Consider the following 19,216-nt stretch of genomic DNA (forward strand, 5'->3'; position numbering starts at 1 on the left):
GTTGATAGCCTAAATAAATTTAAGGCTCAGCTGGACAGCTATATTGAACGAACGGAGGGGTGAAGTGGAAGTGGTTTTTTTTTTTTTTTTGGTTTTTTTTGGCTGATGCTGCATAAACTTGCTTTCTTCCATCATATGCCTCTACTAATATTGTATTATTCACTTTATAAACTTTATTTATTTATAAGTTAATGTTTATAATTTATGTACCTGCATGTAACGAATTTTACTCTGTTGTACACTTTACAGAGTAAACTGCTTACTCTGTTGTAAAATTAGATTTAATAAAATTAAAAATATCTTCAAAATCTGGCTGCAGAAGTGTAGTTGTTACACAGATGTGCTGCCAGTACTAGATATAGGAACTAAGGTTATTTATCATAGTTGCATTCTTATTATAACTGCAATGAACAGCAAGGCCAATCAGCCTCATATGTACTGACTTGCATATGGCTTGTTGCAGAAAAGTATGTTCCAAAGACAAAAATGAAAAGTATTTTATTTATAGGCTCAAAAAAGTGCAAATGTTTTTTAAGTTCACATTTAATAAAATATTGAAATATTATAAATAGAGGAACAATTGGCAGCTCAATTCCCTTCTTACTTGAACTGATTTTCAGTTGTTTTATTTGCTTTTCTTTCTCTTTGCAAAGTAAACTGCTTTTCTTTCCCTTTTTGTAACAGAAAATTGCATTTAAAGCAATTAAACCATCCATGACTAGCATTAAAAGTGTCTTCATTCATTCTTCATTTACATGTGTATGTAAACTTGTAGTATGGTGCCTTCTCCATAATTATCCTCATTTTAATGAGCATATGTTGGCCTCTATGGCAGTAGCATATTTTGCAGCACTTTGGATACCACTGCTTATTTTTTGCAAGCAGACCTCAACAAAGTTGTCAGCATGGATAAATCTCCTGCTTTGTCCACTGGTTTTAAACCTGCAAATGATGTTCAATTTTTGCTCCGCCTGAGTCACCTTTTTAGATTTTTTTCCTTTTTAGCACGAAATTATCAGTTGCTGTTTCAGGCCATTTAAATGTCATGATTAAGCAGGTTATAGTTTTCATGCTTACATATAAACTTCCTTAGAAAATTTATATTAACTCCATTAATAATATTAAGAAGTGCGTCAAAACATCCAAAGATATTTTTAGCTTTTTTAAATTATCCTTGAAAATATTTAAATAATTGAAAGTAATGTTAACATTGCAATGAATAAGCAAAAAGTCAATTTGTAAATGGTAAAAATAGGAGCATAAAAACAAAAAAAAAACAAGTTACTGTGAATAAACAAAACCATAATCAGCAAAACTAGGGAGTTTATTTGAAAGGGGATCCTAGACAGCAAAGGATATATGTATGCTTCACCATAAATAGCTGTATTTATTTTTTATGCTTAAGAGGTATAAGAGAGGGTGATACTTTTACTTTCAGATATTTAATAATTTTGGAATTAAGACTAACATGTTTGTCCCTTATTATATAGTGAAATCAGATGACTTCTTTGATGATGGAATAATGGAACATGTCAGGCATAGCTTACTTGAGATGAGTTCTAATACTGGTTTGGATGTTGAAGGACCCCCGGGAACTATCACATTCCACAGCAGGGTAAGCAAATTAGAAATACACTTTTAAATAAGCAAATTATACACTTTTAAATAAACAAATTATACACTTTTAAATAAGATAAAATAAACTTAAAAGAAATCTGAAATCTTATTAATATGAATATATATGAAATGTTTCTCCATTACCTAGTTTACAGTTGACTTTTTAGGTTCTTTTGACATGTTCTATTTGTTTACAAAACAGTTATTTTAGGCAGTTATTTTGCCTAAAATGTTTCCCACATAAAAAATTCTAATATCACAAGCTGGTTTCACTGTAATAGTTAAACAAAAGCATGGTTTACAATTTCACATCTATAATCATGCTTTTAGTCACATTGCTTAATTGGATGCATATTTCAGCAGTTCTCCTTTACTGATCATAAACTGACTGCATTTCCCAGAAATAAGATAAATGATAAGCAAGAAAGTATGATGAGTATGGTTTCAGTTTTATGTCTCTTTCTAGTGGCTTTGTTTGGATTCACATTTGGTGGCCGCCTCCATAGCCAGGTGGGCAGGAGCAGTAGTGCACAGCACACGCTTCTTGATTAGACCGGGATTTGAGCCCATGACCACCAAATACGGAGGATGCAGAAAGGTCAGGGAATGACCACCGCATATCCCCAGAGCAACATGGCCTTAGTTGCTGATGCTCCTAAAAAAAAAAAAAACCAAGTAACCAAGGATTCACATTTGAACAGTGCTCCTTTACTCAGAGTTACTTGATGCAGTAATTCCTTACTTAACAGCTAGGCATTCCTGAAAAGTGGCAAACAAAGAAAAATCCCTATAATAAATAATATAAATTGGGAGGGGAAGGAGTTGTGTATCTGTCCAGAATTTTGTAATGCAAATGGTATTCAGTTAAACTGAAAGCACATTCAACATTAGTCAATAGCACAATTATCCCTTTTACATCAATTTACATCTTCTACTTTTACTAAGAAAATGAGTTCTTTAGCTTTTCTGCTCTAAGAATCACATATATTCCTTTCTGGTTTGTTACTACTCCTGATTTTGATGGATGTAGGGTAAATGCAGAAGGACCATGGTTGTTTACATGATACATACTTTGATAAAGCTGGTAGTGGAGGAAAGGGACTTGAGTGTTATGATACAGTCAGACATGAAGTTCTACGAGCATTGTAGACAAGCTGCAAGGGAGACCCATGGAGTCCTATTGATGATTTATTGAACAATTGCTAGTAGAGATAAGGACATAATCCCATTATATTGGGTTATTGTTAGACCACACTTAGAATACTGTGTTCAAGTATGGATACCGCAAAGGGTCCAAAGACGGGTAACCTACCTGGTGCATTCGGCAAAAGGACGTCCATATGAGGAAAGACTTTGAATATGTGGGTTGCAGAGCTTGGAATCTAGAAGTACCCTAGAGGAGATTTGATTGAGGTGTTTAAGGCTCTGAGAGGCATAAGTAAAATGAATGAGGACGAAATTTTCACAGTTATAAATGATTCTAGAACTAGGGGCCATAATTTTAAGTTAGGGGGGGGAAGATGTTTAGACTGGATTGCAGGAAATTTTATTTTAGCTAGCGAGTTATAAATTACTGGAATAAGTTACCTACATGGGTGGTAGAGGCATGAAAGTTTGGGAGAAATTCAAAGGTCAGCTGGATGTGGCACCATGTAGCCATTGCTAATACTAATATGTAAAACATATACTTTGATATGCTTTACATACATCTCACAAAGATCTTAGTAGAAAGAACTGAGATGAGAATATAGTATCATGTATATCACACTGCACACATAGTGTAGACAAACAGTAATGCTCAAGAAATTGGTTTGTTGTTTACCCTAAAAAACTAATTTCCTATTAAAAAACTGCTGTAAAAAAGACTACTGTACAAATTAGAGCAGTGTGCATTAACCTTAGTGGAGTCATCCAGGGTTTAGTGCTGGGCCCATTGTTGTTTACAGTATTTATTAATGATATTGATTTAGGTATATCAGGTTTAATGTCTAAGTTTGATGATGATACAAAGGTTGGCTGGGTGGTTGACGGTATGGTACTGCAACAGGGTGTAGAAAAATAAGATCAGTGGGCTGAGAAGTGGCAGTTCAAGTTTAATATTGACAAATGCAAGGTACTGTGAGTAGCATTAATTCCAGAGTGACTTATCAACTGTGTGGTAGTGGAAAATGAAAAGGTCCTGGGAGTAATAATGCAATCAGATATAAAATTATTTGAGCAGTGCAGACATTCTGCAAGGACAGCTAGCATTAGCATTAGTAGAAGCATATGATGCAAGAAAGCAAGCTTATGCAGCATCAGCCAAAAAAATACAAAAAAAAAAAAAAAACGCTCCCATTTCACCCCTCAGTTCATAGGGTTCTGTCAATGATATACAGAAATTTGCTGATATGGAAGTGATTATTCCCTTCTATAAGACCATGGTTGAGCCACATCTTGAGTACTGTATACAGGTCTGGAAATCTCACTTTAGGAAGGATATATATCTGCTGGAACAGGTCTACACCTGTTCCAGCAGATATATATCCTTCAGGGAACAAAAGGGGTGGTACTCTTACCTAGAAAGGCTTCAGTTTTGCAAATTGCAGCATGTGCAGACTAAGCACCTGCAGGCTGATCTAATTGAGGTGTGTGGCCTCAAATGGATTGAATAAGTTGAATATTAATGGCATTCTTTCTCTTGCTGAGACAGCACATGAGGGGAGGCATAAATTAAAGTTAAGTAAGGTTGGTTGCAGGTTAGATTTGCTGAAGTTTGCCTTCAGCCAGGTGGTTGATTGTTGGAACATCTGTTGTTGTGGAAGTAGATGATTTGAATAAATTCACAGAAGCAGACAGATTCTTGTATGGTTTGGATGAAGTGTGGGTTTTTTTTTTTTTGTTTTTTTTATGAGAACCCCAAACATGAGAGGTATTAGAACCTATAGTACTTTGTACCATGCATGAGTTCGAGGTTGAGAAGATGGAAGAAGATATTTGTTGACACTAGACTTGAACTTCTGCAGATTGTAATTTTCAGGAAATATGTATGAAAGAAGATTGTTTCAGAAAATGGCAGTTGAATGAATAAACGAGGAAGATGAAAAGTTGGTTCTGTGAGTTTTAAGTTGGACAGTAAATGGATGTTGGCTGCTGGCAGTACGTGTTCGGACTGTTTTGAAAGACAGAGCCGGAATTATAGAAGCAAATTCAGAAGAACAGTGCCCATGGAACTATCTGTAGAAAAGGCATGCAGCAGAAACAGTAGATCTATGAGACAGAGTGGAGAGACTCTGTTAGAGATGTGTTATTAATTAACCTAACTACCCTCTTCTGAATAGAATCTAGAGGCCTGAGAGAGGTTTTCCGGGCACCGCCCCCGATGTAGGAACAATATTCCATTGTAGGAGGGATTTGTACAGAGTCGTTATTTGGTTTTTTTTTTTAGGAGCATTAGCAACTAAGGCCATATTGCTCCTGGGATATGCGGTGGTCATTTCCTGAACTTTCCGCATCCTCTGTATTTGATGGTCACAGGCTCGAAACCCGGTCTAATCAAGAATCGTCTGCTATGCGCTGCTGCTCCTGCCCACCTAGCTACGGAGGTGCTTTTGTACAGAGCGAACAGCTTTTGGAAGAAAAATAACGCTGAGAACGAAAGAGAAACCAAGTTTTTTAGAACAAAGGATGCAATATTTGTAATGTGCTTCGCCAAGAGAGATTATAAGTAAGGGTAATCCCCAAAAGAGATATAGTAATAGTAATAGTAATCATGGCTTGTGATGCAAGAAAACAAGCGTATGAGCTTATGTAGCATCAGCCAAAAAATATTCACACAACCATTCCGTTTAAATGTTTGTAGTAGTAGTAGTGGCATGTGATGCAAGAAAGCAAGTGTATGAGCTTATGCAGCATCAGCCAAAAAAAAAAAAAAAAATCACACCATTCCCTCCAAATGCCTGTCCCATTCCTCCTTAAATTTATTTTAACCTATCAACTTCCACGACAGATGGAAGTTTGTTCCAGCAATTAACCACCCGCTGGCTAAAGGCAAATTTCCGCACATCTATTCTACATGTCTTTTCTTAATTTGAATTTATGCCCCCTTAGGTTCGTAATCTGAACAAGTGGAAGGATCCCATTAGAATTCAGCGTGCTCAACCCATTCAAGGCCTTGTACACTTCAATCAGATCACCGCACAGGTGCCTAGTCTCCAGCCACTGCAATTTGCAGAACTTAAGCCTCTCTTGGTAAGAGGATCCCTTCATTCCCCTCACCAATCTTGTTGCCCTTCTCTGTACACGCTCAAGTAAATCTACATCCTTCCTAAAATGAGGCCTCCAGACCTGTACGCAGTACTCAAGGCGTGGCCTGACCATTGCCTTATTATTATTTTTTTTTTTTATGAAAACCCCAAACACGAAAGGTATCAAAACCTATAGTACTTAGTACCGTGCATGGGTTGAAGGAGAAGTATTGGGGGGGGGGGGGATGCCGGAAACTTTGCTCTAGAGACTAAACATGGGTTTCACCACTTCAAGCCTCCAATAAGCAAAGTGTATTTCACCGGTTGATGAAAGTCATCTACCACCTTATACAGAGGGACAATCACCTCCTTCTCCCTGCTAGCAAAATTCCGATATATCATTGACAAAACCCCATGACCTGCCCTGGCAGCCTGTCTGCATTGCTCAGAAAACTTCATATCTGACTGTACAATTACTCCCAGCTCTTTTTCATTTTCTACCACCTTAATTGTAGTACCACACAGGTGGTACGTTTCTCTGGGGTTACTTCTACCCATATGCAGTACTTTGCATTTGTCAAGGTTAAACTTCAGTTGCCACTTCTTAGCCCATCTGCCTAAATTAACTAGATCCTGTTGCAGTAGCACACTGCCATTACTGTCATTAACAACCCTGCCAACCTTTGTATCATCTGCAAACTTTGACACTAAGCCTGATATACCTTCATCAATATCATTGATAAATATACAAAACAACAGTGGACCTAACACCGAAACCTGTGGGACACCACTAATAACATTAGTCCACGAAGAGCAACACCATTGATTACCACCCTCTGTCTTCTCCCACTTAACCATCCTTTTATCCATTGTAGCAACTTACCCTTAATACCATTCTGCTCCAATTTGTACAATAGTCTTCCGTGTGCAACAGCGTCAAAAGATTTCCTGAAATCCATATGATAGCAAAATTATTTTTTGCATCCAGTTCCTTTGTAACCACGTCATAATATCCTATCAAATTTTTCTGACAAGACTTTCCGTTAACAAACCCATGCTGTGTCTGAATTATTGTCCAGTTCCTCCTTAAATTTATTTAACCTATCAACTTCCACAACGACGGATGGAAGTTTGTTCCAGCAATTAACCACCCGCTGGCTAAAGGCAAATTTCCACACATCTATTCTACAACTGTCTTTCCTCAATTTGAAATTATGCCCCCTTTAGGTTTGTAATCTGAACATTTGTCATTTGAGTGAGCTCCCTTCCAAGGTGCCTCCCGGGTTCTCACCCATATGTGACTTGTTTCTCATTTGTGTTATATTCAACCATTCTAGTAGGTTTAGTTCTAGAATAAAAACACAAAGACCACTGTAGGTCAACTCATAACAACAAATTTGTTAGTTGTTAGTACATAATTTCGACCATTCAACCTCGCGGTGGGAATGGTCTATCACACCCCACCATGAGTTTCCATCCCCTCTGCGAGGAGGTAGGTCTCTACTTTCTTATTGTAGGCATTTCCTTACTTTTAAAATACGCTATTTTACAGAATTCTATGAATTGCACGAAGACACTTCTACTTTTAAACAATTCCTTTAAGTTTATTTCCGATAGAGCGAGCGTCCCTCGCTCCAGTCGAAATCTTATGTCCCCAAGTGGAACAACCTTGATTTCAGGCCATGTCCAGTGAGGACAGTACAAGCTGCCAGCCTCAGTCGGAGCCATGAGCGTCGCTCGCTGCTCACGACCCGAACTGAAAGCATAAAGATGTCAGCCTTTAACAGAATTATTTCATTGATTTTGCCAAATGGTTTCTAGTTCATCATCTATACGTCTTCGCTCGACTGTCCCATCAAGCTCATCAGCCCCTTCCCCACCAGGCATGACATGACACCAAAAATTACTCTGGAGATTCTGCTCCTCAAAGCAAATCTAAGGCAGTAACTGGCTACAACCAGCTCTGCTGGCATTTTCCCAGTCAAGACACATAGGGCTTCTGTAAAATTCACACAACCATCCCGTCTAAATGTTTGTCCAGTTCCTCCTTAAATTTGTTTAACATATCAACTTCCACAACGACAGATGGAAGTTTGTTCCAGCAATTAACCACCCGCTGGCTAAAGGCAAATTTCCGCACATCTATTTTACAATTGTCTTTCCTCAATTTGAATTTATTCCCCTGTTAGGTTTGTAATCTGAACAAGTGGAAGAATCCCATCTGAATTGCATAACCCATTCAAGGTCTTATACACCCCAATCAGATCAACTCGAACATGCCTAGTCTCCAGCCACTGCAATTTGTAGAACTTAAGCCTCTCTTGTTAAGAGGATCCCTTCATTCCCCTCACCAATCTTGTTGCCCTTCTCTGTACACACTGAAGCAAATCTACATCCTTCCTAAAATGTGGCCTCCAGACCTGCATGCAGTACTCAAGGCATGGCCTGCCCATTGCGTTATATCTAGGGACAATCACCTCCTTTTCCCTGCTAGCAAAATTCCAAGATATCATTGACAAAACCCCATGCCCTGCTCTGGCAGCCTGTCTGCATTGCTCAGAAAACTTCATATCTGACTGCACAATTACTTCCAGGTCTTTTTCATTTTCTACGACTCTAAGTTTAGTACCAAACAGTTGATACGATCCTCTGGGATTACTTCTACCCACATGCAGTACTTTGCATTTGCCAATGTTAAACTTTAGTTGCCACTTCTCAGCCCATCTTTCCAAATTTCTTAGATCCTGTTGCAGGACACATTGCCATTACTGTCATTAACAACTCTGTCAACCTTTGTATCATGTGCAAACTTCGACACTAAGCCTGATATACCTTCATCAATATCATTGATAAATAAACAAAACAACAATGGACCAAACACCGAACCCTGTGGGTCTCCACTAATAACATTAGTCCAAGAAGAGCAGCGCCTATTGGGTGCCTCCGTTGCCAGGTGGGCAGGAGCAGCAGTGCAAAGCACATGCTTCTTGATTAGACCGGAGTTCGAACCCGTGACCACCAAATATGGAGGATGTGGAGAGGTCAGGGAATGGCCATCGCATATCCCTGGAGCAATATGGTCTTAGTTGCTAATGCTCCTAAAAACCAAATAAAAACAACAACAGCAGGTTCCATTGATTACCACCCTCTGTTTTCTCCCACTCAACCATAATTTTATCCATCGTGGCAACTTACCCTTAATAACATTCTACTCCAATTTGCACAGTAGTCTTGCATGTGCAACAGTGTTAAAAGCTTTCCTGAAATCCAAGTACAGGCATACCTCGGTTAACGTTACCTCTGATAACGAAGCCTCGATATAACGAAGTCGGCAATTTCAAGCCCCATTTAACATAAAAAAATATTCCAATTTAAGACCAACGCCCGACAATCATTCGATTGGTGACTGACGGCGACTCGTTACGTATTCCCGAGCTGCGGGCGTGTCTGTTATAACAATTTTTCGCGTCAATCGCATAATTTAGTTGTTGTTTACATGATTGACGTTGTTTCAGTGTGGCGCATTGCAATAATCGACGTAGGTTCTTTGTAGCATTACATAACGTAGATTTTGTAAATTTTAATAGAAATATTTTTGTTTTAGTTAATTAAAATGTCAGAATCAAAGAAAAGAAAAGCAATTTCTTTGGAAACTAAATTAAATATCGTACGACGTGTTGAAAGCGGCGAAAGAAAATCCGATGTGGCACATTCTTTAAGATTAGCGCACTCAACTTTAACAACCATACTAAGTCAATCAGAAAAAATAAAACAGTCTGCTCAGAATTGTACAGATGTTACAGCGGCAAAATTAACTCGCTTAAGGAATCCAATTTTAGAAAAAATGGAGAAAATGTTAAGTTTGTGGATAGATGATATGTCACAACGTCATATGCCTTTAAGTCAAATTGTGATTCAAGAAAAAGCATTATTTTTGTTTAATCACCTGAAATCTAAACAAACTGAAGAAATTACGGAAACCTTTAGGGCTTCTCGTGGTTGGTTCTAGAAATTTAAAAAAACGGGCCAGTGTAAAATTAACAGGAGAAGCTGCAAATAAGTTTCCAGAAAAACTAAAGGAAATAATTGAACATGAAAATTTTCCACCAAATTTGGTGTTCAATGTTGACGAAAGCGGTTTGTTCTGGAAACGGCTACCAACAAAAAGCTTCATTTCTATTGAAGAAAAATCAGCTGCTGGGTTCAAAGCAGCCAAAGACCGTTTAACGTTACTCTTTGGATCAAATGCCTCTGGCGATTATAAATTAAAATTGTTATTAGTTTACCATTCAGAAAATCCGAGGGCGTTAAAAGGTAACATAAAAATGAATTTACCTGTAATATGGAAAGCAAATAGAAAAGCGTGGGTTACCAAGGAGTTATTTACTGATTGGTTTGTTAACCACTTTTGTCCTGGAGTAAAACGGTATTGTCAAAAAAAACAACTTTGAAGAAAAAGCTCTTTTGTTGTTAGACAATGCTCCGGGACATCCTACTGATCTTAACACGTTGGACACATGCATTCTTGTCAAAGTTGTGTTTCTTCCAGCAAACACAACTTTCCTGATTCAACCATTGGATCAGGGAGTAATAGCATCATTTAAAGCGTATTATCTGCGTCGAATTTTAAGCAATTTACCTGAACTAGAGGATAAAGAGGAAATGACAGTTAAAACTTTTTGGAAAAACTACACCATTAAAAACGCAATTGAAAACATTGATAGTTCTTGGAAAGAAGTCACTAAGAAATGCTTAAATGGAGTTTGGCGCAAAATATGGTCAGAAGTTGTACTAGAAGAAGAAAATAGCATCCAAGAAATTAGAAATGAAGTTATCCAGATGGCTCAATCAATAGGTTTCGAAAATGTCGATGAAGAGGATGTTAGAAATTTATTGAATGCAGAAGATGATGGTTTTTCAGTGGAAGATTTAGAAAACCTTGTTAGCAACGAAGACAAAGATAATGAAGGCGAAGTTAAAGAAGTTCCTGCCGAAAAAGTGTTAACAACCAAAGATTTAAAAAGGTGCTCAAATGACATTGAAAACGTTTTAAATTTTTTTAGTGAAAATGATCCTGATTTAGGAAGAAGTGTTATAGTTAAGCGATCAGTGTTAAATGCAATAACTCCGTATAGCCCATTGTTAAATGAAAGAGAAAAAAAGCATAAACAATCAACTTTAACCTCATATTTTAAAATGTGATTTCACTTTGTATGTAAGTTGACTGTTTATTTAATAAAACTTTTCTTTGTTCGAAAAAAAGCTTTTCATTTTCTTTACGTAGGAACGTATCCCTATTCTGGCCATAGTATTTTTACCTCTGAAAACGAAGTTTCGCTTAACGAAGTAATTTCGTGGAACGCATCCTATTCGTTAATCGAGGTATGCCTGTATATGATATCAAGTATATGTTATAGATGTCAATCTATATATCATCTTGCCTAGAAATTGGAGTGTCACCAAAGATAAGCATAGGAACAGAAGAATCCATTTTGAAAGATATAAGAAAAGACTCAGTTTTGGAAGGATTGAAATCAACTAAGTTGTCTTTGCCCCACTGTAGAATTTCCTGGAGATCGGCATTTAGGGAATTGGTAGCGGATATTCAAGAAGTTGAAGCTGATTGTGTAGGGCAAGGTTTGTCAAACTGAAAAGTGGAATTCAATGTGCTATCATCAGCAAAACTATGGATAGCATTTCTGGTCAATGGAAGAAGGTTATTAATATTCGAGAGGAAAAGAGTGGGTGGAAATAAATGAACTTTGGGAGACACCAACATTAGTGGACAGATTAGAAGACAGAGAGCCATCTACCATCACCCTCAGTGAGCAGTCAGAGAGAAAACTGGATAACCAATTACAAAAATTAGCATTAGCATTAGTAGAGGCATTTGATGCAAGAAAGCAAGCTTATGCAGCATCAGCCAAAAAAAAAAAAAAAAACCACTTCCACTTCACCCCTCTGTTCGTTCAAAATACCTGTCCAGCTGAGCCTTAAACTTATTTAGGCTATCCACCTCCACTACAAGGGATGGAAGTCTGTTCCACCAACCAACCACCCGCTGGCTAAAGGCAAATTTCCGCACGTCTATCCTACATCTGTCTTTCCTCAATTTGAATTTATGCCCTCTCAGGTGATTATTCTGAGCGAGAGGAAGAATCCCATCAGCATTGAGCATGCTCAAACCATTCAAGGCCTTATACACGTAGCATTAGCATTAGCATTAGTAGAGGCATATGATGCAAGAAAGCAAGCTTATTCAGCATCAGCCAAAAAAAAAAAAAAAAAAACAACCACTACTCCCATTTCACCCCTCCACTCGTTCGAAATACCTGTCCAGCTGAGCCTTAAATTTGTTTAGGCTATCAACTTCAACAGCAAGCGATGGAAGTCTATTCCAGAAACCAACTGCCCGCTGGCTAAAGGCAAATTTCGGCACATCTATCCGACATCCGTCCTTCCTCAATTTGAATTTATGCCCTCTCAGGTGATTATTCTGAGCAAGAGGAAGAATCCCTTCGGCATTGAGCATGCTCAAGCCATTCAAAGCCATATACACCTCTATCAGATCACCTCGCCGATGCCTAGTCTCCAGGCTCTGTAATTTGCAAAACTTAAGCCTTTCTTCGTAAGAGCAACCCTTTGTTCCATTCACTAATCTTGCTGCCCTTCTCTGTACTCGTTCCAGCAGCTCTACATCCTTCTTGAAATGAGGCCTCCAGACCTGTATACAGTACTCAAGGTGTGGCCTGACCAATGCCTTATACAAGGGAATAATCACATCCCTGTCCCTGCTAGAAAAATTCCTGTATATCATTGACAAGACACCATGAGCTACTCTTGCAGCTCGTCTGCACTGCTCAGAGAAGTTCATATCTGCCTGCACAATTACCCCCAGGTCCTTTTCATTCTCTACCACTGTCAGCGTAGTACCACAGAGTTGATACGTTGATCTGGGGTTACTGTTTCCCATATGTAGTACTTTACATTTGTCAATATTAAACTTCATTTGCCACCTCTCAGCCCATCTGCTCAACCTTTCCAGATCCTGTTGCAGCAGCATAGTATCAGTAGTGTCCTTAACAACCCTGCCAACCTTTGTATCGTCTGCAAACTTGGACATTAAGCCTGATACACCAACATCAATATCATTTATAAATACAGAAAACAACAATGGACCTAACACTGAACCCTGAGGAACTCCAATAATAACATTAGTCCACGTTGAGCAGTGTCCATTGATTACCACTCTCTGTCTTCTGCCACTCAACCATCCCTTTATCCATAGCAGCAATTTGCCTCCAATGCCACACTTCTCCAATTTGTGCAGCAGTCTTCCATGCACAACAGTATCAAAAGCCTTTCTAAGATCCAAATATATAATATCAAAGTTATTCCCTGCATCCAGTTCTTTTGTGACTACATCATAGTATCCAATCAAATTGGTCAGACAAGACCTGCCCTTAACAAACCCATGCTGTGTCTGAGCTATAACTGAATTCTTGTCCAGATGATCCTGCAGTGCTTCTTTAACCAGCACCTCCATTAATTTTCCTGGAACCGAAGTTAAACTACCAGGTCTATAATTACTTGTGTCAGCCTTTGATCCTCCTTCGTGAATTGGGGTTACATTTGCACATCTCCAGTCCATGGGTACCTCCCCTGAGTCCAAAGAAGCTCTCATAATTATGGCTAGGGGTTTGCTTACTTCCTTTGCTTCCTCCTTTAATATAACTGGATAGATCCCATCCACCCCGGGTGCCTTTTTTACGTTTATCCTCAACAATTTCTCCTCCACTTTCCTCTCAGTTATTAGAAAATCATCTAGCTCACTGCCAATGTTTACTTCACCTACGACATTCTCCTTCCTGAATAACTCCTCATGCGTGAATGTAGATGCAAAATACTCGTTTAGATTGTTAGCCACCTGAGCAGGATCCTCAACTGTTGAACCATCAATATCCAGTGGACCAATCTGATTCATCCCTTTCCTTCTCGAGTTCAAGTATGTAAAGAACTCCTTTCTGTTTTTCTTTGCATCCTTTGCCAAGGATTTTTCGTAGTCTGCCTTTGCCTGCCTAATCTCCTTTGTGACTTGGTTACAGACCAACTTATATCTATCATAGGCTTCCATGTCACCCATTAATTTGTATGTATCCCATGCATTTTTCTTCTCTGCCATATGTCTCATTAGTTCATCTGACAACCATTTAGGCCTGAACCTTGAACAATATTTCTTGGTTGGTATGTAAAGCCTGGTAGCTTCCAAGATTAGTTCCTTGAATGCTTCCCATTTTGAATTTGCTGTTGGTAACATCATCAGTTGGTCCCACTGTATAGAATTTAAATACTGTCTCAGACCATCATAGTCGCCTTTACGAAAGCAAAACCCTTCCCTTTACCTCTGATGGTAGTTACCTCCTTGAGTAAATCCCACTTCAGCACACTGTGATCACTGCCACCCAGTGGTTCCTTTATCTGCAGATTCCTAATGCACGAAGAATCACTACTGATAATCAGATCAAGAGTATTACTCCCTCTAGTTGCCTCCCGAACATGATGGTGTAGAAAACAATCATCCAATAAATCCACAAAAGCCTTGCTAGTGTGTGAGTGACCAACCCACAAATTCCAGTCAATATCTGGGAAATTAAAATCCCCCATTATAAGACTCTCTGATTTACTGGCCCATTCTATTTCCCTGTACAGTATCTTATTATACTCATCAGAGTCATTAGGCCTATAGCACACTCCTACTCTCAATTTTGATCTCCCAATGCTTATGTCACACCAAACTGACTCAACACTGCACTGTCCGGCGATGTCGACTGGCTTCACTTCCTTGGTTTTTATGTGTTTCTTAACTAATAGCATAACCCCTCCTCCCTTTCTATCCTGTCTGTAGATGTTGTACTCCCCAAATTCCAGTTCTGCATCCCATATAACTGTGTGACACCACGTCTCTGATATGCCAACAATATCTGCCTTTGATGTTTTGAGCAATACCTCAAATTCATCAAATTTATTTACTAAACTCCTAGCATTGGTGTACACGCAAGTATACATGCACCTGTTTCTATTCTTAGCTAACCTAACACAACTCATGTGTTTACTTGTACCGCAATGGCTCCCAGCAGTCTCTGAAATATCCTGCATCTTGTTTTTCAGGCTTCTGCTCATTCCAATAGAAGCAGTGCAAGAATCTCTTTCACCTCTGCCAGTGGCTACTGTTAATCCATTAGTCTTTGTCTCCCCCCAACTAGCAGTTTTCCGACCCACCTAACACTGCCTCGATAGCATCAGCAAATATTCTTGCACCTTTTCTATTTAAGTGTATCCCATCCCTGTAGAAGCAATCTCTCCTGTTAACAAATACATTCCAGGCTGAAAAAAATTCTACCCCTTGAGCCTTGCACAATCTTTCCAGGGCCGAATTGATCGACAATGCTCTCATCATATACTTCCTCCTATCGTGTCCGGGCAGAATTGCAGACACTTTCAAATTGAACCCTACTTCACGGCTTTTTTTCAACAGTGACCTGTACTTGTTAAGTAATTCCGCTGGTCTCCTACTCTTAATATCATTAGTGCCAACGTGTACAACTATATCACCTTTTGTGCCCTTAAAAGATGATATCTGCTCTACAACGTCATCAACCTTTGCCCCTGGCAGACATACCATGTTATTAGAGGATTCCCTCAGGGTTCAGTGTTGGGTCCCTTATTGTTTTCTGTATTTATAAATAATATTGATGATGGAATATCAAGCTTAATGTCCAAGTTTGCAGATGATACAAAGGTTGGCAGAGTTGTTAAGGACACTACTGATGCTGTGCTGCTGCAACAGGATCTGGAAAGGTTGAGCAGATGGGCTGAGAGCTGGCAAATGAAGTTTAACATTGACAAATGTAAAGTACTACACATGGGAAACAGCAACCCCAGAGCAACGTATCAACTCTGTGGTACTACACTGACAGTGGTAGAGAATGAAAAGGACCTGGGTGTAATTGTGCAGGCATATATGAAGTTCTCTGAGCAGTGCAGATGGGCTACAAGAGTAGCTCATGTTGTCTTGTCAATGATAATCAAGAATTTTTGCTAGCAGGGATAAGGAGGTGATTATTCCCTTGTATAAGGCAGTGGTCAGGCCACAGCTAGAGTATTGTATCCAGGTCTGGAGGCCTCATTTCAAGAAGGATGTTGTGCATTTGGAACGAGTACAGAGAAGGGCAACAAGATTAGTGAATGGAACAAAGGGTTGCTCTTACGAAGAAAGGTTTAAATTTTGCTAATTACAGTGTCTGGAGACTAGGCACCAGTGAGGTGATCTGATAGAGGTGTACAAAGCCTTGAATGGTTTGAGCATGTCCAATGCTGATGGGATTCTTCCTCTTGCTCAGAATAATCACCTGAGAGGGCATGAATCCACATTGAGGAAAGACAGATGTAGGATAGATGTGCAGAAGTTTGCCTTTAGCCAGCGGGCAGTTGGTTGGTGGAACAGACTTCTATCCCTTGTTGTCAAAGTTGATATCTTAAATAAATTTAAGGCTCAGCTGGACAGGTATTTCGAACGAATGGAGGGGTGAAGTGGAAGTGTTTTTTTGTTTTTTTTTGGCTGATGCTGCATAAGCTTGCTTTCTTGCATCATATGCCTCTACTAATGCTAATCTCTGTACTTGTTCTCGTACTCGTTCAAGGAGCTCAATATCCTTTCTCAAATGAGGCTTCCAGACCTGTGTGCAGTGCTCAAGTGTGCAGTGCTCAAGGTGTGGCCATCGCTTTTATACAAAGGGATAATCATATCTTTATCATTGATATCAAAAGTCCTGTATATCATTGACAAAGACACCATTACCTGCTTTGGCGGCGCCGCCATAGCCAGGTGGGTAGGAGAGCAGTGCATAGCACACGCTTCTTGATTAGACCGAGGTTCGAGCCCGTGACCACCAAATACGGAGGATGCGGAGAGGTCGGGGAATGACTACCACATATCCCCACAGCAATGTGGCCTTAGTTGCTATTGCTCCTAAAAACCAAATAACAACAAACTGCTTTGGCAGCCTGATTGCACTACTTAGAAAATTTCATATTTGACTGTACAGTTTCCCCAAGGTCCTTTTCATTCTCCCCTACCCTGTGTGTAGTACCAAAGTTGGTAGGTTAATCTGGGATTATTGCTTCCCATATGTAGATCTTTGCATTTGTCAATGTTAAACTGCAGTAGCGTGCTATCATTACTGTCATTATCAACCATTCCCACCTTCGTGTAATCTACAAACTTGGACATTAAGCCTGATATACCTTCATTAATATCATTGATAAATAAAAACCAATAATGGGCTCTACGTTGAACCTTGGGGGACTCCACTAATAATATTAGTCCATGAAGAGCAGTGTCCGATGATTACCACTCTCTGTCTTCTCCCACTCAATCATCCCTTTAGGCGCAGCAGGTGGGCAGGAGCAGCAGTGCGTTGCACACGCTTCTTGATTAGACCGGGTTCAAGCCCATGAGCCACCAAACAGAGAATGCAGGAAGGTCAGGAAATGATCACCGCATGTACTTGGAGCAATATGGCTTTAGTTGCTAATGCTCCTAAAAACCAAATGACAACAACAACCTTATCCCTTTAGCCATAGCAGCAAATTGCCCTTAATGCCCATATTGTTCCAATTTGTACAGCAGTCTTCCATGTGCAACAGTATCAAAAGCTTACTTGAAATCCAAGTATATGATATCGAAATTATTTTTTGCATCTAGTTCCTTTGTGACCACATCATAGTATCCAGTCAGACAAGACTTCTTAAAAAAAACTGATGCTGTGTCTGAATTATATTTTGAACGAACAGTGGGGGTGAAGTGGAAGTGGGTTTTTTTTTTTTTTTTTGGCTGATGCTGCATAAGCTTGCTTTCTTGCATCAAATGCCTCTACTAATGCTAATGCTAATATCTACAGTCTTGTCTAGATGATCTTGCAATGCTTCATGCATTCTTGCATTGCAGGATCATCTTGTCCAATGATTCCCTAATTTTTGCCAACAAGAACAAGAATGGTCAGAAAAGTGGCAAATATGTTTTAATGCAGCAAAATGAAAAGTGTTGATCACTTTGCAAATAGCAACTCCAAAATTTTTTTTTTTTTTTTTTTTTTTTATGTAAACCCCAAACGTGACAGGTATTAGAACCTATAGTACTTCGTACCGTGCTTGTGTTGGACGTTGAGAAGATGAAAGAAAATATTTGTTGGACTTGAACTTCTGTTGACTGTAATTTTTAGGAAATACGTTTTACAGAAAACGGCAGTTGAATGAATAAACGAGAAAGATGAAAAGTTGGTTCTGTGAGTTTGAAGTTGGACAGTAAATAAATGTTGGCTGGTGGTGGCACATGTTCGGACAGTTTTGAAAGAGAGAGCAGGAATTGTAGAAGCCAATTCAGAAGAACAGTGCCCATGGAAGTATCTGTAGAAAAGGCATGCAGCAGAAACAGTACGTCTATGAAACATCGAGTTGAGAGACCCTGTTAGAAATGAATCATTAATTAACCTAACTGCCTTCATCTGAATGGAATCAAGAAGCCTGAGAGAGGTTTTGGGGGCACCACCTCAAATGTAGGAACAATATTCCATGGCAGGGCGGATTTGTGATTTATACAGAGTGAGCAGCTGTTTGGAAGAAAAGTAACACCGAGAGCGAAAGAGAAACGCAAGTTTTTTGATGCAGAGGAAGCAATATTTGTAATGTGCTTGTGTCAAGAGAGAGATTAGAAGTCAGGGTAATCCCCAAAAGAGATATATAATTTTGCCTAGAAATCGTAGTGTCACTAAAGATAAGCATAGGAGCAGAAGAATCGTTTTTGCGAGATAAAAGATAAGACTGAGTTTTAGAAGGGTTCAAATCAACTAAGTTGTCTTTGCAACAATGGAGAATTACCTGAAGATTGGCATTTAAGGAATTGGTAGAAGATTTTCGAGAAGTTGAAGCTGATTGAACAGGGCAAGTTTCTCAAAATGGAAAGTGGAATGCAATGTGCTATCATCGGCAAAACTGTGGATAGGATTTCCAGTCAATGGAAGAAGGTCATTAATATACAAGAGGAAAAGAGTGGGTGAGAGAACTGAACCTTGGGGGACACCGGCATTAGTGGAGAAGTTAGAGAGCCATCTACCATCACCCTCAGTGAGTGATCAGAGAGAAAACTGGATAACCAATTACTAAAAACAGTTGGCAAACCATAAGATGGTAGCTTGTTTAGAAGACCTTTATGCCAAACACGATCAAAAGCCTTTGAGATGTTAAGAGCAACTACTTGTGTTTCACCAAACCTTTCCATTGAATTAGTCCATAAATGGGTAACATAAGCCAGAATA

General features: G+C 39.1%; 1 protein-coding gene across 1 annotated transcript in view; it reads left to right on the forward strand.

Moving 5' to 3' along the window:
* The first annotated feature begins 1,468 nt into the window (after window positions 1–1,468).
* The window catches only part of LOC150082414 (zinc finger protein AEBP2-like), a 58,433-nt gene continuing 40,685 nt past the window's right edge, over window positions 1,469–19,216 (forward strand). The window contains exon 1 of the mRNA XM_090380515.1: window positions 1,469–1,615. Coding sequence (XP_090236641.1) covers window positions 1,469–1,615 — 147 coding nt within the window. The remainder of the gene's footprint in view (window positions 1,616–19,216) is intronic.

Source organism: Mastigoproctus giganteus, chromosome 8 (genome assembly GCF_048544385.1).
Source record: "Mastigoproctus giganteus isolate SK-2022 chromosome 8, ASM4854438v1, whole genome shotgun sequence".
NCBI lineage: Eukaryota > Metazoa > Arthropoda > Arachnida > Uropygi > Thelyphonidae > Mastigoproctus > Mastigoproctus giganteus.